Source organism: Phodopus roborovskii, unplaced genomic scaffold (genome assembly GCF_943737965.1).
Source record: "Phodopus roborovskii unplaced genomic scaffold, PHOROB, whole genome shotgun sequence".
Taxonomy (NCBI): Eukaryota; Metazoa; Chordata; class Mammalia; order Rodentia; family Cricetidae; genus Phodopus; species Phodopus roborovskii.
The window spans coordinates 17,415,866-17,438,325 of NW_026126541.1; the positions used below are offsets into that span (position 1 = coordinate 17,415,866).

The 22,460-nt window shown below is 49.9% G+C and overlaps 1 protein-coding gene across 1 annotated transcript in view; it reads left to right on the forward strand.

Annotated features, from left to right (window-relative positions):
- Hps1 (HPS1 biogenesis of lysosomal organelles complex 3 subunit 1) overlaps positions 1-21,482 on the forward strand; it is a 33,324-nt gene extending 11,842 nt beyond the window's left edge. Inside the window, exons 3-19 of the mRNA XM_051199753.1 lie at positions 4,456-4,593; positions 4,800-4,942; positions 5,821-5,929; positions 8,357-8,517; positions 8,803-8,920; positions 9,433-9,519; positions 9,671-9,740; positions 11,672-11,721; positions 12,889-13,056; positions 13,152-13,331; positions 14,447-14,508; positions 14,850-14,984; positions 15,066-15,130; positions 15,995-16,140; positions 18,456-18,569; positions 20,054-20,136; positions 20,470-21,482. Coding sequence (XP_051055710.1) covers positions 4,456-4,593; positions 4,800-4,942; positions 5,821-5,929; positions 8,357-8,517; positions 8,803-8,920; positions 9,433-9,519; positions 9,671-9,740; positions 11,672-11,721; positions 12,889-13,056; positions 13,152-13,331; positions 14,447-14,508; positions 14,850-14,984; positions 15,066-15,130; positions 15,995-16,140; positions 18,456-18,569; positions 20,054-20,136; positions 20,470-20,632 — 1,992 coding nt within the window. The 3' untranslated portion in view covers positions 20,633-21,482. The remainder of the gene's footprint in view (positions 1-4,455; positions 4,594-4,799; positions 4,943-5,820; positions 5,930-8,356; positions 8,518-8,802; positions 8,921-9,432; positions 9,520-9,670; positions 9,741-11,671; positions 11,722-12,888; positions 13,057-13,151; positions 13,332-14,446; positions 14,509-14,849; positions 14,985-15,065; positions 15,131-15,994; positions 16,141-18,455; positions 18,570-20,053; positions 20,137-20,469) is intronic.
- Positions 21,483-22,460: the final 978 nt, after the last annotated feature.

Genomic DNA, 22,460 nt, shown 5'->3' on the forward strand with positions numbered 1-22,460 from the left:
ACCCCTATTTCTGTTCAGACAAGATCTCACTAGGAAGCTTAACAACCTCTAACCTGCAATTGTCCTCGTCTATTTCCCAAGTACTGGGATTACAGGCATATACCTCTGTGATAGATTTAGCTTTGAATTTCATATTAAAACCAATGACCCTTTTTGGACTTGAATGTAGTGTAAAGTATGGCTGAAAGCATTTCTGTATATGGATGTCCATATTATTAATATCACTCAGAAATGGTTGCCATATTCTCTTATTGAATTCCCATTCTGCATTTCACAAGAGTCATTTATTTTGCATTTTTTGGGGTTGATTTTGTATTCAATTTTTTTTTTATTAGATTTTCAATGATCAAACCATTCTTGCATTTCCTTGCAACACAATCTAGCTGCTTCCAGGATCTAGGGGTGACGCTAAGGCCTGGTTAAGCTTATGCCCTTCACTGACCACTGTAGTGAGATAGTTCTGTGGCACTGACCACGCCCATTGGGGGTGGAGCCATGGGCGGAGTGACCTGTGGAAGGAGGTCAGAGGGGGCCAGGAAAGGCGCTCTTTCTGGCATGACTCGGACAGGAGAGGATCGGGTTGAATTTCCTGGTGTTCATCTGTCTAGGTTGTAAGTTATTTCTCCCTAAATAAACATCTATTCGGCCTATTTGTTTATCCTGATCCTTATTTACCATGTTAGACCACATCACCCTCACCATCAGTGACTGATGCTATTGTCCTTCGTTAAGAGAAAACAAGACTCGAGAGATCATGGACATTCAAATAATTTTCTAAACTAAAATTCTAGGCCTGTCTCTTTAAGGCCTGGCACTTTCATCTTTAAAAGTCAACACATCTAATCTTTAAGAATTTATAAGAAATAGTTCAGTTCTTCCTCCTAATTAAGACCTGGAACAAGAACAAAGTCCCAAGTTTTTAGTTCCTAAATAGCTAGTGTAAAGTAACATGTCCTCTAGTGCTGTTTGTGTGAATAACTTAATTTCTGCTGAGTAATGGGCATTATTATAGTTGACCTGAAAGCACAGAGTAGTTTTTAATAACTCATAATCCATCACCAGGGGCTGTTGGGTCCTTGACATCCCTGTTTTAGGTCCATACCTTTTATATAGTGAGGATCATACCACATTTACAGTTTTATTTCTTGATTTTTTTACTTTATTATATCAGATCATTTTTGCATTTTGTTATGAACCCAAATGCATAATTCTTAATGTTACCATTCTATCCAAATATATGAATAAAAGTATCTCCATTGAACTATTTCTCTAAATATCTAAAAAGATTGTATATGCATATGTATGCACATATATGCACACGCATATACATATATGTTTATCCTAGATAGCCGTCACTGTGGGAACATTTACTTGTGTTTGAACTTTATCCAGTTTGATATGACTATTTCTAGAAATAACAATGAGTCAAAAGACATTCAAACACATTTCAGCACTTTATAATTTACCAATATTCCTCTGTACTCTATATATATATTCAAAAATATTGGTCTCCTCCCACCACCAAATAGTCTCAATAGAAAAACCTGCTGGCTGCAGGATGAGTTATTGTACTCAGCTCAGACATTTTTTTTCTTTAATGACTTTCAGTATAATTTCTGACAGCTAAAGAAAACAATAGAACTTGAATAAATCACAAGGACGTGTTCCTACCTATGTTAGGGGCAGTCATTTAACAAATACTGTGGGCCTGGAATTCGCTGACCCCTCGGGGTACAGCAGTAAGTATTGCAATGTGGTTCCTGCTCTCAGGGACCGTCGATCCAGGGAGACATCATGAACAGTGAACCATATGTCGAGTAAACCCCACCAGTGCAGGCTGACCTCTACCAGCAGACAGAACTGAACAGGCTGCAGAATGTGAGTGACAGGTAGGTAGGCCAAGGGCGTCAGCAAAGAAGCTGCGCAGCAGACCTCAAGGGCGGGACCTAGACTTGGCTTCCTGGAAGGTTAGCTAGCGAACTGCCTGGTCCTGCTCTGTGCGCCGCTCATTGCTGGTGACAGTCAGCCTCTTGTTTTCAAAGTGAGGGATTCCTCCATTCTTTGTGTATCCCAGCACTCCTGATGAGGAGCCAGCTTCCTCAGGTTGCCTTTGAGTGTCGTGGAATCAGCGAGATCGGCCATTTCCTGCCTTCTCTCCAGTCCAGCGTCCAGGGTGGAACTGGAGTCTTTGCTCAGCCTCCCCCAGGATCTAACAGACTCTTGGGTCTGCTGTTCCCTTTTTCCCGATGGGGAGGGGAGGAGGAGTAGTGGGAATGATAAGGAGGAGTATGTCCAAGTAAACTCATGCTTGTTAGTGAACAGAGAAAGCCCAGAAGGGGGGGGGGGTCATTCATTCATAATTCCTTTGTACAGAAGTGACATCATGAATGGGTTTCTTTGTGTTTTTCAATACTTGTGGGTTTCTTCTGTGCATTTGAAAATATAGAGCATTCACCCCCTTTAGCATAGACCCTGTGTCAGAGGAATTTCCCATGTTGTTGAAACAGTAATATTTTAAGTAGCCGTATGGATTCTTCACCTCAGCTAAGAGCCTCATAAACTTCCTACTACAACCTCTTTTTACCACAGAAATGTCTACGTGGTCCCTGGCACGTAGACGTAAAGTAGATGAGCAATCAGATACTTGCTGATAATAAATCATTGAATTTTTAAAAATAATTCACTTGTATACATACAAATTAATTAATGGAAGAGGAAAGCAGTGTTAAACACTAACGGCATGGGTGCACTTGTTTATTTTTATAAAAGAGTAAAAACCTGGGGCTGGAGAGATGGCTCGGTGTTAAGAGCGTTTACTGCTCCCCTAGCGATCTGAGTTCAGGTCTGCCCAGCACCTACAGTAGCACTTAACACCCACTTATAATTCCAGCTCCAGGGTACCTGTGCCCTCTTTAACCTCTGCAGGCACCTGCATGTGTACTGGCATGCTGCGAGAATGCGCATTCATGCACACGCGCGTGCACATGTGCGTGCACCCTCCTCCCCCACCAAGTTTAAAATAAATCTCTGTAAAAAACTAAACATTCGTTCCCAAACTGTTTGGTATTGCGGCACATAAAGCATCTTTAATATTGCTGAGGTGATTGACATTTTGATTTGATTTGATAGTTGTCGATGCCGAGAACAGTACTTCACCTAAACATCAGCACAAAATAGTCCAGGTATGTTTACTGCCATTTCGTAAATCTGTGATAACTCTGCCTAAACCCAAATCAACGCTTATCTAGTTATTTTTATGAAGTTAAAGTCAACCACTCAAATACATATTTTTAAATCAAATATTCTAACACAATACAGTCTGAGATACAATAATGTATTATATGCACTGGAGTGGCAATAAGTCTTTGTCTTTCGTAAGTAAATCATTAGTTTTCTATAAAAAGCAGAGCACTGGTGCGTACAGTAAAAGAAACCTAAACTCCGTAGCATACAGTAGTCTCGAACCTGAAGTGGGGATTTAAAGGCCGCGCTCATTGGGGCTTTGTGACATGATGGTGTGAGAATTAGAGAGCAGGCTGGTGTGTTAGGACCAGAGCTTCCCTTGATCCTCGCTTTTTATTTTGAATTAGTTCTGACGGTTGTGTATTCAGAACCTTGTTACTGTTGCCAAATATTTTGCAACCCCTTTATTTGGTTAGTCAGACCTGTGTAGAAGTTGTGAAACTGTGGTTTGGATGTGTTACTTACTTAGCTGTTTCTCTGGGATTGAGCAGTTCTCTTTTCCCGTTTGTTTGAAATTGCGCATTGCTGTTGTGAACGTGCCCACGCACATATTTGGTTTCTTGGGATGAAGTCCCTGAAGTAGTCCGTGGCTACAAATGGCATCTACAAATTTAATATGTCTAAGAGACTCCCGTAGAATCACTGACGTCTCAATTAAATGCTCCAAGCGTTCTATGGGGGAAATGTGGCTCAGTGTTGTGCAGGTCTGTCCAGCCTTCTAACACTGTGACAAGATAGTATCTTGCAAAGTTCATGCTTGATAAACCATGCAATTGAATTACAAAAGAAAGAAACATCCACCCAGACTACCCTCATGTTTTAAGCAAAGTTGTGGCTTTGCATTGGGCTGCACTGGCAGCTTCTCTTTGGGTGCCTGGGGCCTGTGACTGTGATCAGACATAGCAACTTGAAGATTGCCTCCTGGGTTTGAACCCTGCGCTACATAGTCACTAGTCTGAGCCCACCCTCCTAGGCACCACAAAAGGTTTGGAACAGTCCCTCCTCCTACCTTCTCCATCAGGCAGGCCTAACCCTGCAGATACCTTGCGGTAAGGCCTGGGTCCTGTTTGTTCCTTTGTCCCCAGTATGTGGCACACTTTGAGACATGTCCAAGCTATGAGTGTGTCCCATGGTGTTTGTAGACATCATCCCAGTGTCAGCGTGCAGACATCCCTGCAGGGCAGGCAATGCTCTTCTCTCCCTCTCTTGCAGCTCCCTGCCCTGGAGGACCAACTCACCACTCTTCTGGCCCCAGTCATCATCTCCTCCATGACGATGCTGGAGAAGCTCTCAGACACATACACCAGCTTCTCGACAGAAGACGGCAACCGCCTCTATGTCCTGCACCTGGTAACTATACAGCCCCGAGGCACTCAGTGCGCCCACACTCCACTTCTGTCCAGTCCTTGGGAGCCCGCGTGCCTCTTTCTTACCTTGGCCTGTACAGCTCTCTGGAAGGCAGAAACTACAGTTTAGCAGAGTCCCCAGGGCCTCTGAGACCTGGAAGGCCAAGGGAGTCCCCCGGGGACCAGCTGACACTACACTACGGCCCACAGTTTGGAGAGTGCCTGTTCATCGCCATCAATGGAGACCACAGTGAGAGCGAGGGGGACCTCCGGAGGAAGCTGTGTGTACTCAAGTACCTGTTCGAGGTGCACTTTGGGCTGGTGACGGTGGACAGCCAGCTCATCCGGAAGGAGTGAGTCTTGGGCCCCGGGGCTTCCTGGCATCAGTGCTCTGTCCTCACAAGGGGCTTTAGCTTGTCCTTCTGGCTTCTCAGAGAAGCTATTCAAACTCTCTACAGAAAAATACTCAACCGGGAGGTGGTGGCGCACGCCTTTAATCCCAGCACTCAGGAGGCAGAGGCAGGATGATCTCTGTGAGTTCGAGGCCAGCCTGGTCTACAACAGTTAGTTCCAAGACAGGCTCCAAAACCACAGAGAAACCCTGTCTTGAGAAAAAAGAAAAGAATCAGGATTGCCTGATTCACTAACAAGAATGGAAAAGTCACATGGTTTGAAATGCTGTGCTTGCCTTTGGAAGGGATGTGGGTACTGCTAGGTCCACCACACTGTTTTCATGGATCATTCTAGCCCTAGTGGCTGTGGTGTCCGTGACTGTGGCTGTAGCCATGGGTGCTTGACATAGCCACAGTGGCTGTGCTGGTTAATACCGAGTTTAACCCTGATTGTAGGCCAGGTTGTCTGTTTACAGAGCCCTGTAAGGTGCGAGGAACCTAGCAAACACAGGTGCCTTCTTGCCTCCTTCTGGCTGCCATTTATTTATTTACTTAAGTATTTATTTCAATGTGGGGAGCAAACTCACAGCCTTACCCATGCTAGGCAAGTACTCTATTACTGAGCCACATGTCAACCACTGCGTAGTCTCATATATCCATAGGAGAAGGAACCCACGGAATGGCATCATTTCCTCCTGGGGCCTGAGTTCTGGTCCCTGCCCATGCTCATAGCCTCTCTGCACACTGATGGTCGGATGCCGACCTGGGACAGGGTCCTTGGATCTGGGCTGGAGATGACCAGCTTTCCACCGATGCCTGCTGCCCCCGTTCTTCCCCAGGCTCCGTCCCCCTGACCTGGACCAGCGTGCTCGGGTGTGGAAGCACTTTCAGAGACTGCTGGGGACCTACAGCCACCTGCGGGAACAGGAGCAGAGCTTCGCTGTGGAGGTGACTGGGATCCAGGGGTCAGGTCACTGGAGGTGTCCAGTTGCAAGCATGGGCAAGAGGACCTAAAATTCTCCCAGGTGTCCTGTTCTCTCTGCCCATGCAGTGGACCAGGTACTCTAGTGTACCTTTCCATAGTGAGCAGCCAGACTCTGGTGAGAGTTTCAGGGCAACGTGTGGGGCTCACTATAAGTCACAGACCCCTCTGAAAATGGCCCCTTGGACCTCATTCCTCCCAGGGAAGAGCTACGTTGAACTTACACAGGAGTGGAAAGCAGTGAACAGAAATAGCAGGTGTGGCAGCTGGCTTTGGTCAGTTGTCCTCTTCACTCCCTTGTGGGCAAACAGAGGGTCCCTCTGTGGGTCTCATCACGACATTCATCAGAGTGGGCAGGTGGGCTCATTAAGGGCAGGGTAGTCCTCACCCACTCAGATTCTTGTTGGACAGAGCCAGGACAGCTCTAACAAGAGCCCAGTGATAGATACTGTGCAATCTCATCGTTCTTTGAAAACCTCTAAATTAGGCAATGGGGGAGGGGCTGTCTGTCTGCCTGCCTGCCTCTGTGTGGGTCTGTATGTGTATGTTTGTGTGCATATGTGTGTGTCTGTGCATGTGTGTCTCTATGTATGTCTCTGTGTGTGCATATAAAGTGTGCTCATAGTTAAAGATAGTCAGATATACAAGAAAATAATCCACCATAAGTGAGAGTTAGGATATCAGGCAATCAGTTACCAAAAGGTTTGTATACCAAGGAGTTGGAATTACTAGATAAAATAAAGATGGGGCTGGAGAGATGGTTCCTAGTAACCACGTGGTGGCTCACAACCATCTGTAATATGTCCCAGTGCCCTATTCTGGCCTGCAGTGCAGGCATGAAGAAAGAACACTGTATACATAATGAATAAATCGTTATGCATACATACATACATACATACACACACACACACACACACACACACACACATATATATATATATATATATATATATATATATATATATATATATGAAAGGTTACACCACAAACAGAAATAATAATAAAAGATTCCAAAATGGCCAGGCATATTTAAAAAAGAACTCTGGCAGATGGTGTAGACATGAAAGCTGATTGGTGAAACAGTTCGGGGGATGCTGAAGAACTAGTGAGACACGGCTGAAGAGTCTGTGAATTGGAAGTGGGTCTGGAAGCATTTGTTTCCGCAGCCCCGATCATTCACTGTGCCAAGAAATTGACCTACTGTGTGCAGAAGATGGGTCAGACTAGAAATGGACCTACTGTGTGAAAAAGATGGGCCAGGCTGTGATGCCTAAAGACACCCCCTGCTCCGGAGAGGAAACCAGATCTACATACAGTCTAAATACACAGGGAAGTGGCCTGCCACATCCCTTCTCCATCAGAACCTGTGACAGTACAAAGGGTGGAGTAGCCAGCTCTTTCTTGGGCACCAGGCAAGGCTGCTGTGGTAAGAGACCTGATGTAGTTTAGATGAAATCCAAACCCCTCCCCAAGCCCACCAGCCCTGGAGGCTCTGTCATTGCCCGTCTTGACCACCTTCCTGGCAGGCCTCACTATACAGCGGTGACATGGGCCATCCATCAGTCTCAGGACCCCTTGTGTCTGGTTCTGCGTAATGTGCTCGTAGCTTTGGACCATCTGAGATGCAGCTGGTCCAGACTCAGCTCTGCTGAGTGTGTAATGTAACCAAGCTTTGATAACGCTACAATGGATCTGACGAATAATGCCTTTGAACATCATTTTTCTATTATGTTGATAATAGTGTGTAAAAACCTCTTCACTTTTTTCTATTTGTTTATTGTGTGTGTGTGTGTGTGTGTGTGTGTGTGTGTGTGTGTGTGGTGACATCACATGCCAGGGCAGGTCAGAGGACAACCAATAGGAGTCAGTTCTCTCCTCACATTGTGTGGCTTCCAGAGGCCAACCATGGGTTATCAGGCTTGGCAGCGGGGACATTTATCTACTGAGCCATCTTGCCAGCCCTGAGAAATGTTCTCATTGTTCACAGCACCTACCTGCTGCTTTATTTGGACGGTGCTTCAGACTGTCTACATGTCTCCTTGTGTTCACTGCCTTTTGCTTCTTCTTCTCTGCTCTGACCGGCAGGTTTTCTGGTCCCTTCTATATCAGTTAGTTTAAAGGGACATTTCTTTGAACACTCTATTCCAGTGGGTCTCAGCTATTCCTCTCTAGTTCGGTGTCATGTGTCGCTGCTTGGCACACACTACATGTTCCCTATGCATTGTTTGCCTGCACTAGAGCCTGGACCCAGACAGGCTTGACTTTGGCCACCTTAGTCTCCCAGCTTCCCATACCTGGCATCTAGTGTTCGGGCTCCATGAGCTAAGGGAATGTACTCTCCGGCACAGGATGACATACTGACATGCTTTCCTTTGCTGCCAATCCCTGACTAGGCTGTGGAGCGGCTGATTCACCCCCAGCTCTGTGAACTGAGCATCGAGACCCTCGAGCGACACGTGGTTCAGGCTGTCAACTCCAGCCCTGAACGGGGCGGTGAGGAGGCCCTGCACGCCTTCCTGCTTGTGCACTGCAAGCTGCTGGCTTTCTATTCCAGGTAACTGTGATGGCCTGACCTTAGCCAAAACCCTTCCAGATCCTTCTCTGCAGATCCTTGACATCCTGGACCTGTCCCAGGCCCAGATCTCAAACCTCAGCCCACTCTCTTCTTGGGGTTAGTTCTAACCAACACTTAAAGTCCCTGGGGTCTTCCTGGTGGTAACTTTTGTTTTGTACACAATTTTTATGTTAACAATCGATAGGCTAATCTTTAAACCTTGTATGTCTCCATCAAGAATATAAGCTGCATATTCACAGGCTCCCCTGCTCTCTGTCTCTGCAGCCATGGTGCGGGCACCCTGCGCCCAGCAGATCTCCTGGCCCTTATCCTTCTGGTTCAGGACCTCCAGCCCACCCAAGACACCACAGAGGAGGATGACAATGATGACAACAGCCCTCAGGTTGTCAACAGGTCTCAGGACATTACAAGCAGAACAGAGGTGTTTGTCCTCTGACTCGTAAGATAGAAGGAGAATTCTGGAGTGGGTGATCGAGAGGATTGTGCAGACCAGGGAGTTGGTCCTGGTTCAATACTTGGATTTTTCACTTAGCTGTGTGAGGTTGCCACACACACACTTGCCAATCTTAGAGCCTGGAGTCCCTTGTCTGTGCAGTGGAGATACTGGGAACATGGTGGTGTCACTTATGCGGGATCTAAGAGGTAAAGGAGACAGACCATGTAGAGCCTGACAGTGCCTGACATCATATTAGCCTAGCCACATAATCACATCATCAGTGGTTCAGTCATCAGGCCTGGTTCAGATACCAACAGGTCAGAATTTCCAGGATCAGAGCACCCTGGACGCTAGCTCACAGAGCAGGGTAAAGAGGAAGGCATCTCTAAAGAGCTGTGGGAGCAGCCACATCAGCATCGCTGACTGCATTACCCCGCCTTCCACATTCTTTCCCTCAGAGGAGACCCGTGAGCAGCAAAAACATCCCTGTGCAGCAGGCTAGGAGCCAGAGCACCTCACGCCCCATGAGGAGCTCTGAGGAGACGGTATGTGCTGGGTGCTGGGAGGGCAACCCTATTTTGACTCAGTCCAAGTCACACCTTTCCAAGTATCCCCAGGAGAGCAGGTCCAGCTGAATCAGTTGGAAGAAGCCACCTGGCCTTTGGCCCTCATCTAATGTGATATCTTCTTTCCCAGGACACAGACAGCATCTCCCTCCCTGAGGAGTATTTCACGCCTGCTCCTTCCCCAGGCGAACAGAGTTCAGGTGAAGCCTGTGGAGTGGGTGGGGGGCACCATAGCGCAGAAGCCGGTCTGCAGCCTAGAGAATGCATCTTGGGGCCAGTGTCTCCTTGCTCCATGTGAAGGGCTAAACACAGCCACTCTGATGGCTATTCCTCAGCTCTGCTGACAGCCTATCTGTCAACCCCAGTTTGAATCCAAATGCGGCTAAGATCATGCAAGTGATCCTCAAGGCTCTATATAAGTCACTAACAACTGCATGTATGTGTTCTCTCTGTTCCTCTATCTTCACCATAATTAATATTTAAATTATTAAGTAAAATTAAGCAATAGTCCACTGGGGTTCAAGCACATGTCAGAGTGTAAATATTCAATTTCAGTGTTTTTTTTCTTCTTAACTCTACCTATTTTTCCAAGATCTGTAAGTAGTAAAAAATGCACTATTAACACTATTAATATTCAAATTGACATTTGAATACACAGCGATGCTTAGAGGAGGAGATAAGTCAAAAGCCAGGTTATTGCCATCACCAGGAAAGAACCAAGGTCTTACGATAAAACACAGGAGGTACCCTGTGGCTCACCCACCTGACAGAATGCTGGCTTTGCAGAAGCTATTGGGGACTATTTTTATAAGAGTTTGCTATGTACCTTCCCTAGGCCAGTGGCTCTCAGCCCTGGATGCACTCAGCATCCATAGCCAGCATCCATAGCCAGCTTCAGCAGCACTGTCTCAGTCCTCAGACCTGGGTGCAGGTGAGCCCTGCATGCCTCGAAGGGAGTTGTGCATGGAGCTGGGACTGGTGATTCTAGCCCCTCCCACATCTGGGCTCCCCCAATGATTCCCCAAACCACCCAAGCTGAGCTTGTGAAGACTCTGGCGTAGTTGGGCTGGGCTGTGCAGGGTTTTCTTACAAAGGACCCCAAGTGGCTGAAGTTGACCCCAAGTTAGGTGCTTCAGGACACCCGGGAAACCCAGAGACTACACACTGACTCACGTGCTGGAGCTTTCTGGGTGGGGAGGGTTTGAGCCACCTTCAGCTTCACTAAATATCCCATGACCCAAAGTATGATTGCAGGCTTTGCATGACCTTGGTATTCATGACACACCACCTACAGTTCTTTCCCTGTCCATCACAACCCTCTGTACTGCACCCCGCCCCCTTTCTGGGTGGCTGGGTTTGTATGCCTCAGTGCTGTTCATAATATTCTGGCATGCACGGATTACAAACAGAGCAAGTGTGTCCCTGGGTTTCCAACACATGATTTACAAATGGATGACTGCAGTGCAAGTCATTTGTAAACTGGGAGTTTCGTACATACCAGTGCATTCTGCATAGCTCGAAGCAGAGCCACCCTGGGTGGGGGTGGGGGGCTTATAAATGAGGGTTATTTGCAATGAAGTGCGAGAAAGGATAATGTTACAAACATGTAATATTTCAAATACAGTAGCTTCAATAGGCTGGCAAGCTCCCTAGGAAGGAAATCAAGCTCAATCTCCAGCACACAATGGGTGCCCAGCAAGTGAATAACTGAATGGAGAAATGCTGGCTCCCTGTGCAGGGCAACCTGAAGAGACAGGGAGAAGAAACAAGGAGGCGGGGTGGGCATGAGGAACGTGCATGCTCCCACCACTACACCATGTCCAGACACCTGCCACAGGCTGTTCCCAGCAGAAAGCTTCTGTCGCTGCTGCTTTAACCCTGGAGATGCAGAGATCAGCTAGCACGGGGGTGGGGGGGTGGGATAGAAATGCAGAGTCCAGCTGGCACCGGGGAGCTCTGAGGGAATGGCTTTCTGGGGCTATGACCACAGGAAATGGCCTTGGCATACCCAGTGCTTGGTGCTCGAACCGTCAGTGATCAAGACCTCCTAAGCTGCAGGAGTGGGAGACGGGGCTGGGGGGTCACCTACACTCTTGTAGCATTTGCATGGTTTTCTTCTCATTTGTGGCAGGTAGCATCCCCTGGCTGGATGGTGGTACCCCACCCACGGATGCTCTTCAGGTGACTCTCCTGTGTCCCCCTGTGTACCGCTGCTCTGGGATGCTGAGGGCTAAGGCTTCTTTCTGGGTGACCCCACCAGCCCCAGCTGCGGCCACACTGCCTCCTTCAGGCTCTCTACTGCAGCTCAGCATGGAAGCAGGGCTGGGCGAGCAGTGTAGGTGGCCTCCCCAAGTTCTTGGAAATGAAGGTCCAGCTTAAGTTTTAATACTAAAAAAATTAAAGTTTAGGTATTTTCCTTCTATTTAGATATGAGAAGCAACAAGTCAAATATGGAAGGGACTGAATATCACTCATTCCCACCCTCAAAGATGGAAAATTTTTCAGTGCTTCCTACTAGACATTTATTATTTTACACACATGCATGCACTCACAAACACTGCATGAACACGTGTGCATACCGTATGCATTTTTCTTTTTCACACTTGGAGCCTACTGTACTTCACTGTCCTTTTTCCTGACACAGTGTCCTGGTACCCAGAGCCCTTCAACATCATGGCTTGTGAGGGTGTTTGGAGAACCCATCGATGCGCGTGCTACTGTGTCTTCTGCAAGTCCCAGAACAATCAACACGTGGCTCCCAGTTTTTATTATTGTGTATAACTAGACTGACCTCCTCACAGAGAGATTCTTGTGATGTCTCTAATGATTTCTGTAATTCTCTAATTTCTCTCACTAAAAGATTTCTTATGCACACAGAGCCCTTTTGCCCCCACCTCTGAAGTCTTTTTCTTAGAGTCACTTGACTCAGTTTCCCCGGTGTGGAATGTTCTGAGGGTGACTAGAAACGTCAAGCACATTAAAGTTCCTTCCTCTCGCTGAAAGCAGAGTTTTCCCACACCCAGCTCTGTGTGGCTTCAGATGGCCCTTGACTACCCACCCAGCTCCCGCACCACCTCCCCCCACCCACTGTCCATCATGGCATCCAGTCCTGACTGGACAGAACGGCCTAGCAGAAGCTAACAGTCAGATAGCAGAATGAATGGAAGCTTCTAGGGCAGCTTCAGTGGCACAGAGACCCCAGGGCTGGTTTTTCTGGGCGCTAAGCATATTTGTTCCTTGTGACTTATAGGCTGGGGAGGGAACAGAAGCCATGGGTGGGTGGGGTCCAAGTTGTAGAAAAGCCTGGGCCTTTCTTCCACCAGATTGACAGACCTTCCTCCTGCACAGGTGGCTGAGGGCACCCTCCAGGGGCTGGTGCCGCACTCCCTGGAACCTTCCAGCCCCAGAAGGATCTTCCTGGATGCCAATGTGAAGGAAAACTACTGTCCCTTAGTGCCCCACACTATGTACTGCCTGCCCCTGTGGCCGGGCATCAACATGGTGCTGCTGACCAAGGTACAGAGCTTGTGTCTCACCCTAGTAGCACCCAGGACCTGCCTGGCCTCTCGCTGGCTGCCCCATTCCACCCTGGCACCCACTCTTCCTGGCAGAGTTCCAGCACTGCGCTGGCCCTGGTTCTGTACCAGCTGCTGGATGGCTTCTCCCTGCTGGAGAGAAAGCTGAAGGAGGGTCAGGAGCCTGGAAGTGCCCTGCGGTCCCAGCCCTTTGTTGGAGACCTGCGCCAGAAGATGGACAAGTTTGTCAAGAATCGTGTTGGACAGGAGATTCAGGTAAGACCCGGATGCTGCACACACCCAGCTTCAGAGAAGAGACAGAGCTAGCAGTGGGCCCGGTCCATCCCCAGTAGACGAGGGGTCCACAGCTCAGGGTCCTGTCCATGTTTGCCTCTGTCTGTGGCCCTAGTTGTCCTCATGAAATGATAAAAACCAAATGGCTGGACTTTTGACATTTTCGGAGTCTCTTTATAGGAATTGGGCAGAACTCAAATTGTAATCCCAGTGCTTTAGACAGGACACTGGCTTGCTTAGCTAGCCATGATGTAGCCAAGAGCAGCTGGCCCGTGAGCAGTGGAGCCAGAACCTGCTCATCACGGGGCAGTCTCCCAGCTGGCCTCATGGAGAGTAGAGCTGGGTGCAGACTGAGACCAAGCACTGAGCATATGGGAAAGTCAGTGAGCAGGCCATCACAGGCCCCCATCAAGGCCCTCCTCATGGTGGCAAAGTTCTAGAACAGAAGGCTCACTGATAGCTTGGGACCTCTGCTGTAGCTGGCTCTGCCCGAGTCTGTTTGAGGAGCTGGAACGTGAGCTAGGGGAGGGAGAGCAAGTAACCAGAGCCTTGACTTGTCAGCGCAGTGCCCTGAGCATAGTGGTGGCTTGTCAGTGGTCCGCACACTATCCTAGGTGTCCTGAGCATCATGGTGGCTTGTCAGCAGCACACAGTATCCTAGGTGCCCTGGGCATGGTGGTGGCTTGTTGGTGGTCTTCACAGTATTCTGGGTGCCCTGGGCATCACAGTGGCACGGCCATTAGCAGGCTGGCTTCTCACCTTGGTGAGAGTCAGCCAGGATCCCCTTGAGGCTGCCCCAACCCATCCCCGGGCCACCTGCTGCAGCCACTTCCCTTCAGTCCCTCAGCTTGTCGTGCTCCCTTGAGGGACTTACCTAGTCCCTCTAATGGGTACATGCCAGTGCCCATCAAGGCCACATGGCTTTCACAGCCCACAGAAATTCTTCTTTACGTCCTTCCCTGCTAAGTGACTGCCAAGACGGCCAGATTTGGCTGCCGGAAGGCAGGTGTACCTGGAGCGTCAGGATGTAGATGGGGTCTCCCTTGGACCTCCCTGCAGAACATGACCCGGAATAGACCTGTTACCCTTCTTTACAGAGTTCCTGGCTGGAGTTTAAGACCAAGGCCTTTTCTAGAAGTGAAGCAGGATCGTCCTGGGAGTGAGTAGCCACACTTGGGGTGAAGGGGGGTTGTTCGAGGAGTTGCAAGTGACAGAAAGGCTAGACCATGGGAGGCTGGAGGGGAATGAAGGCCAAGGGCATGAGGTCCTAGCACCAAGCCCTGAGGCCTGGGCTGTACCCAGATGCCACACTGAGCAGGTGCCATGTAAGGCAAGTCACATTCCCAAATATTAGGAGGAGATGCTGTGTGGCAAAAAAAAAAAAAAAAAAAAAAAAAAAAAAAAAAACCCACCACTAGGGAAAGCCAGGCCGCCGCCTCCCGGTGCAGTAGGATGTGCAGCCAGAGGCGTACATGTCTTTCCCTCTGTGTCACTGCCCAGGCTGCTGCAGGCCTGTGGAAAGCTGAAGCGGCAGCTGTGTGCCATCTACCGGCTCAGCTTCCTGGTCACTGCGCCCAGCAGGGGAGGCCCACACCTGCCCCAGCACCTGCAGGAGCAAACCCAGAAACTCATGAGGTAAGTAAGGGCAGGTTATACCAGGGAGCAGGGGTGGGCGGGGCTCTCCCCGGCAGCCTACCTTCCCTCTCCCCTCTCCAGAGAGCGACTGCTGGACTGGAAGGACTTCCTGTTGGTGAAGAGCAGGAGGAACGTCACCATGGTGTCATATCCTCTGCCTGGAGTCCCCGGGGAGCAAGGCCCCAAAGGAAGCTAGAGTGTGTTCTCCTGCCCTGCTGGCCCATGCACCCATCCATAGCAATAGCCCAAGGGTGAAATCTCAGGATCTGCTGCTCCAGAGATATCTGAGACGTCTTCGGGAATGGTTATGTCCCAACGGCAATCCTATTCCATGAGGGCCAGGATGCTCTACTTGCTTTGAGACCTCCATGGACGGTCAAAGTGCAACGGCAGTAAAAGCACTGGGAAGGCCCACCAGACCTGTGTGTCCCTGTTTCCAAGACCTGTGCATTAGAGGAACTGGTTTTATTTATAATGGTTTTCGGGGAGGTTGGAGCAGCTTTTCTTGTTTAAAATCCCTCACGTTTCTGGGCTCAGTCTCTGGGATTTTGGTCTTTAGCAGGAAGGCAAGCAGGAAGCCAAAGGCCCCTCATCCACAGGCCACTGCCCTTCCGTGGGAGTCTGTCTCCCTCTTAGATGTGATGAAGAACAAGATCACGTTGAGGGGTTGGCGGCCAGCCAGGCTCATTCGTCAGCTACGTGGCTCTGTTCACACACCAACCTCAAGCTGTGTGTTGTTCCTGGAACAACCAGCTGTGAACACGCCGTCTTCCTTCCCGTAGAGTGCAGATTGTATTAAATGTGCAGGTGCCCAGAGTCTTAAGACTGGATGGGGGCGGCTGAGGGAAAATGAGATCCTGGGCCTTAGTGGAGGCAAAAGCTTGTGTAAAGAGGCAGCCTGGAGCCCTAAAACTCACCTGTGTAGATTTGGAACCCCATGACCAGGGCAGAGGCACCCCCCACTGTCCCCCACTGCCACTGGCTTTTAAGACCCTTAACTCAAGCCTTCACCTACCTGGAGGACTTCCCAGGCCTGGTCCACTTCATCTATGTGGACCGTACAGCTGGGCAGATGGTGGCGCCTTCCCTCAGCAGCAGCGAAAAGATGTCTTCCGAGTTGGGCAAAGGGCCCCTGGCAGCCTTCGTCAAAGCCAAGGTAACTGCTTCTCTGGCCCAGTTTCTCCTTGCTGCTTGTCGGGGTAGGATACATTGAGGCCTGACTCCCAGCCCAGGAGAAATAGGCCGTTCTGGTCTCTGAGGCTCTAACCACTTCCAGTGTAGCACTGCTATGCTTGTCCACCATTGCCTGTGAGCCTGACTACGTTTGCCATGAGCTCCTAGGCTCAGCCGCTGGGCCTCCAGGCCCAGAGGGCCTCAGCACGTATTGTCAGCCACTCCTGTGTATTCGATATGCCTGACATCCACAGTGCTGGAGCCAAGTCAGCCAGCACCCAGCACAAGCGAATCCTCAGCAAGGACCTTTGGTCCAGAAAGGACATCAGAGTCAACCAGTGTGGGCATCAGAATTTTGTAACAAGTCTTTCTCCGTCCCGCCAGCCAGCTCCCAAATAATAACACAGAAACTTCTTACTAATTATAAAAGCTCAACCTATAGCTTAGGCTTGTTCCTAACTAGCTCTTGTAACTTAAATTGACCCGTTTATATTTATCTATGTTCTGTCACATAGCGATACCTCTCTTCCATCTTGCACCTCCTTTTTCCTCTCCCTATCTCCTGGCTTCTCCCCTGTGCCTTGAGTCCTCCTCCTCATCCCTCCTCTTCCTTTCTTTTCCCAGAAATCCTGCCTAGCTATTGGCTGTTGGGCTTTTTTATTACACCAATCACAGCAATCACTTTCACACAGTGTGCAAATATCCCACCACAGGTACTAAACCAGCACTCTGCCCCTGAGCTACAGCCTCACCCGGCCAAGTGTAGAACTAGGCGATTCCTGCTAACGGAGCATCTTTCTCTGCTCCTCCCCCCTTTACCTGACTCTTCTTCATGGCAGACTGGTAGTTTTCTTTTTGAAGAAAAGGGACACCCCTGCCATTTCTAAAATGCTGTCTTTTTCTTTTATCCACATCAAGTGTATCATGATAGGTGAAATAAGCTGGATGATGGGAGGCAGGTATTGGAAAGCCAGCTCTGTCCTTGCTGTCTGTGTGGCATTGGCATGGTTTAGTGACATTTCAGTTCCTTTTTAGTTCAAATATCTGTTATGGAGATGATACAGTTTACCATGTAATCTTAGTGTAACAGGTGGAGGTCACTAAACACAGGTGAACTCACAGCACTGGGGCAAAGTAGAAACGGAGCGTGCTATGCACAGCCCAAACAGTCATCTCCCTCACTACCACCCATTGCCTCTGCATCCCGCTCTGGGTGGGGGTGTAGGACTCTAGCCCATCGTTCTTCATTGCCTTCTTTAAGGTGTATCCTGAGACTTCTCCCTCTGCAGGCACAGGGCTGTGTAACAATTCTTCACTCTGTGTCAGGTGCAGCTCATCCTGCTGTTAACTCTTTCCATGCCTCATCATTGGCAGCCCCCCCCCCCCCGTGATGGCCCATCATGCAGATGGTGGCATAATTCACAAAGCATTCCCTGCTGAGTGAACCTTTAGATTGTCTCCAGACTGTCACTATTGTAAATGATCTGTGGACACACCTGTGCAAATGCCTAAGTCCTCATCCCTGGATGTCTTCAGTGTGTTCCCCAGAAATGCAAGTGCGAAGTCAGATGGGAGGGGATGTTATTAAAGTTATCTATTTGTGTTGTCAGGCTGTGTTCCTGGAGCTTGTAGCTGGCTCCTATGTCTGTTGCAGACTTAATTAGATAGTACATTATGGTCAAGGGCAAAGTAAATCCCACATCCCTTCCACTGAGGCTTTTTGACAGAGTAGGCCATTTCTCGGCCCTGGCATGAAGTGGGCAAGCCTACTAGAGAAGCCCTTCCCTCGGGCTGCTCTTGGGCTACCCAAGTATCAGAACCTACTTTAGGCAGAGAATTCCCAGGGAGGGGCCTAAAGCAGGAAGTCCCTCGGGGCCTCGGATTCCAGCCCCCCCCCCCCACAATGAAGCTGCATTTGGGTCTGCCCTCCACCCCATGCAGGTGATGCCGCAGCTCAGGGTTCACTGTACATTCACATGTGCGCCCCCCCCCCCAGTGCCTCTGGTGCAGAGCCAGTAGTACCGTGAGTCCTGCAGGCCTCATCTGTTTTCTGAGTCTCGTGTGTGTGTGTGTGTGTGTGTGTGTGTGTGTGTGTGTGTGTGTAGTGAAGTTGCACAAAGCACTTCCACATGTATTTTATCCCCACAGCAGCCAGAGGGGGAGCCAGCCCTTCTGACATGACATCCTTCCTATAATGGTTTGCTCCCACTGCTCTGAGCCCTGCCTCTGAGATGTCCTGGACTCCCAGGATCTCCTCAGCTCTGTGAGAGCGGAGCTAAGCCATCTCCTCCTCCCCAGGTCTGGGCTCTGGTGCGGCTGGCACGCAGGTACCTGCAGAAGGGCTACACCACACTGCTGTTCCAGGAAGGGGACTTCCGCTGCTCCTACTTCCTGTGGTTCGAGAATGACATGGTGGGTTTGCCCGGTCTCTGGCAGGACGGTCCTGAGAGCTGTCTGCTGCTCTAAACCCTTGGGAACCTTTCTTCTGCGCTGTCCCATCTGTCTCTCTCATCTCCTCCTGCCCCTGGTGAACAGCAGGTGAGCACAGCACAGGGCAGTAGGGCCATCCAGGTAGATGTGAGCTGACAGGAAGCACTCCCTATTCAGAGAGGGTGTTTTGTCCTGATAGAATCTTCTGCTGTACCTACCTCAGTATTGCCACCTGTGTATACAAAGAAGGCTACACCATGACCTCCACTGTCCGGGAAGACCCAGGTTCAAAGCAGTTGACCTTCCTGCCCAAGGGTTGCTTCCAGCAGGGCCCCGGTCTCTAACCGGCCTGTGCAGTACTGTAGACCTTATGCCACCATAGTACCACGAGGTCATTGGAAGTCACTGCCTCCCCCGTCCCTGCCCCCTTCTATTCCTCTCCTCCTTAACCTTCGCTCTCACTTATTGACAGTTGTCTAAGGTCACTCCTCGCCCTCGGGGTCTCTTGTCCTGTCCTGTACCCTTCCTGCCTCGTGCTCTTTTCTCTCCACTCACTCAGCCTTACTATAGTGCAGTGTAGTTTCTTAACTGTCCCTCACAGTCAGGGGGGATGGTTGGCATAGGTTCTGTTGACCCATTTTACAGATGGGGGCACACTGCTGTCTTGGAGATAAACACCGTGGCTAGGTCCACAAAACTCAGATGACAGAATTAGAACCCAAGGATTGCTGCTCTGGTCCTTTAGCTCCTAGTCTCCCTAAGTGCCCTCCAAGTGCTAAAGCTTCTAGGGACAATGTGTAGTGCCTAGAGTGGCCCCACAGGGCAGCGGGGTACGACGGAGCTGGGGGAGACCAGCTTTTTATCACTGACTGTGACAAGCCACACAAGGGTCTCTGAACACTGCTGTGCCATCTCCCTATGGGGAGGTCCTCATGGTGGCACCACCTGAGCCTCTCTGGGAAACTCCATAGGCATCCTGATAGTGCCAGTCAGGGTGCACACGCTTTACAGATCTCCCGTCTCTCCTCACCTTGTCCTGCCTCAAGAAGTTCCATTTCTTTCAAAGCAGAGGCTTGGGATCTTTTGAGAATCCTTAGCCTCTCAGGACCCTGACAGGCCCCCCTTCCACCCATCCGTACCCCTGTCCCTCTCCCTGAGCCGTTTTGAACTCCTCAGTAACCCAGCTCTAACTGCAAAGTGTAGTCAGAGTTGAACACTGGACCACACTCCTGTGCTCCTGTGTCTAAGGTGACGGTGGTTGTGTCTACTTCCCAGGCGAGAAAGCAAGTAAAAAGAGATACAGATGCTGTCCCCAGCATGGGGCACATACAGATAGGGCACGCACAGCATAGGACACACATAGACAGGGCACACAGCCGGGCCCTGCCAGGGCTCTGCCTCACACATCTCCCTCAAACCCACCCTCTGCTCCCTTCTGTCCTAAGACTTTGTTCCTCCTCCCACAGGGCTACAAACTACAGATGATTGAGGTGCCTGCCCTCTCAGATGACTCCATCCCCATCGGAGTGCTGGGAGGTGACTACTACAGGTGATAGTGACTCGCCCTAGAGTCCCACTTGACTCAAATTCCCATGGGCAATAGCCTTTCCAAGAGTGAGCCTGGTGAGGAGGGGGGGGAATCCCACATGGATAGAGGAAGCCCCCAGAAGCACACTCAGGTCCCTACTGTATACACACACACACACACACACACACACACACACACACACAAGCTAAAACACCACTGTTCAAGAATAGAGAGGGACTGTTGAGCTAGAGTTTAACAGCAATCGGTACTAACACAGTCTAGGTCATTCTGTGAGGACTGTGGGACCGGCATTTTGAGGCTGGCCTTGCCTGAGTTTTGTCCTGTCTCCTGCAGGAAGCTCCTGCGCTACTACAGCAAGAGCCGCCCCTCGGAACCTGTCCGTTGCTATGAGCTACTGACCTTGCACCTGTCTGTCATCCCCACTGACCTGCTGGTACAGCAGGCCAGCCAGCTGGCCCGGCGCCTGGGGGAGGCCTCCCGGGTGACACTGCCCTAGGCAGTGTGTACTGTCCTCTGACTCATCTGTAAGCCACCTTGCTTACAGGCATTCCCAGCAGCCCTGGGTCCTCCTGCAGAGGTTGACTCCTCCACAGGGGTTAATAAGCAAACCTTCTCTGAAGGGAGGGAATGCTGTGCTTGTTGTCCTTCAGCAAGGTGTGGTCAGAGGCAGCAGCAGCTTCTCGGGAGAACTGACTCTCTGGGTGCCCAGGAGAGCAGAAGAAAGTGTCTAGCGCTCAGGCCGTGGAAAGCTGTCCTCTTCCTGCCATTTTGAGTGGGGGAGTTGTCTCCTACTCAAATGAAAGGTGCTCCTGCCACCTGGCCAGCATCCCAGCTTGGCTACCTCCCCCTGAAACTCTGGAAGAATCCTGTTTGAACTAGTAACACCTACCTCTCAGGGTGGTCAGGAGGATTGCCTGCCTAACAAGGAGTAGGTTCTCAATAAATGTTGGTTCTTGTCACTATCCAAACCGTATGTGTTCACCGGGACCTCCACCTCACTCCTGCTTGGTCTGGAGAGCCCCGTTTCTCTCTCTCCAAGCCCCGCCCTCTCAGAGAATCTCCAACAAAGGAAAGACGAGGAGAGCCCAGCTCCACATTCGTGGTGGCTATGGCAGCTCCTCCCCTGAAGTTGGCAGCAGCCGAAGTCCCCACCTAAAGTGCTCAGTGTTTGACCATACTTGGGCCAAACACAGCTTGTGGTAGACAAGCCATCACCCCTTGCCCGTAGGCTATATGAGCTTCCTGCTTCAGTTCAGGTGTGTGACTTCCCTGGTCCCAGTCTCTGGGACTGGAGGACTCACCTGGGAGTTGCTTTGCTCAAATAAACCTGTTCTTTCACTTTTTCAGTTTGGCTTGCTCTGGCTTACTGTTGGCAGTGGACTATTATCGTGATACAGAAAACCTATTACTATGTACTTGTGTGTCTTGCCTTTCTTGTGACAATGAGAACCCCTTGCTAATTCCAAGCCTGCTCTCCCCTGCCCTAGGGCAGTTGTTCTGAGACCTGTGCCCAATTCCCTTGGCCCACGTGAGACTGGGCTCTGCTGCTCCCCAGAAAATCAGCATGCCCAGAGAACTTCCTAGGGGCACAGCCCTCCCTTCTAACCAAGAGGTACCTACTTCAGGATAGACACAAGGACCAGAGACCACCAGAATGTTGGGGCGCAGCCCCGCTTCTCTCAGACCAAGGGGTAATGCCTGGATGAAGGGAAATTCGTGGTAGAAAAGTATGTCCACTATGGGAAGTGGTGGGCGCCCTGATGAGTGCAAGGCCCAGCCTCAGGTATCAGACTTGGGCTAAAATCCCTGCAGTGAAAACTCATCTGTAGGGTCCAGCTTTGGGGAGAACAGACACTGAGAATAAGGTCCTCAAAGGGTGGCAGTGAGAAGCACTGTCAACAGGGGATGACTCTGTGGTCCTCCTTCACACCATGCCTTGATCCGGTTCATTTTCTCTGGCATTTAAAGACTTAAAAAAGGCAGGGAAACAATCTTGAGAGCCCCAGGTAGCAGAGAAATAAATTCTCAAACACAGTAAACAGCAGCAGACAGAATCAACAGGTGAAGAGAGCTTTTATTGGTGATAAAGAAACATGCCCAAGCAAGGCCCACACAGAGAAAAGAAAAGACACTGCAACGTAGTGGGCACTCGGGAAACCAAAGGGCTGACCAATTTAGGGTTGGTCAGTTTGGACAAGAAATAGGGCGGGGAGGCTGAGAGAGTCACAACTTTGGGGTAAACAGGGCCTGGGCTGGTCTTGAACTACAGAGAAAAGGCCTTGCTTTTGTTTTAAGTTGCCAGGGATTTTCTTCTTGTCTCAGGA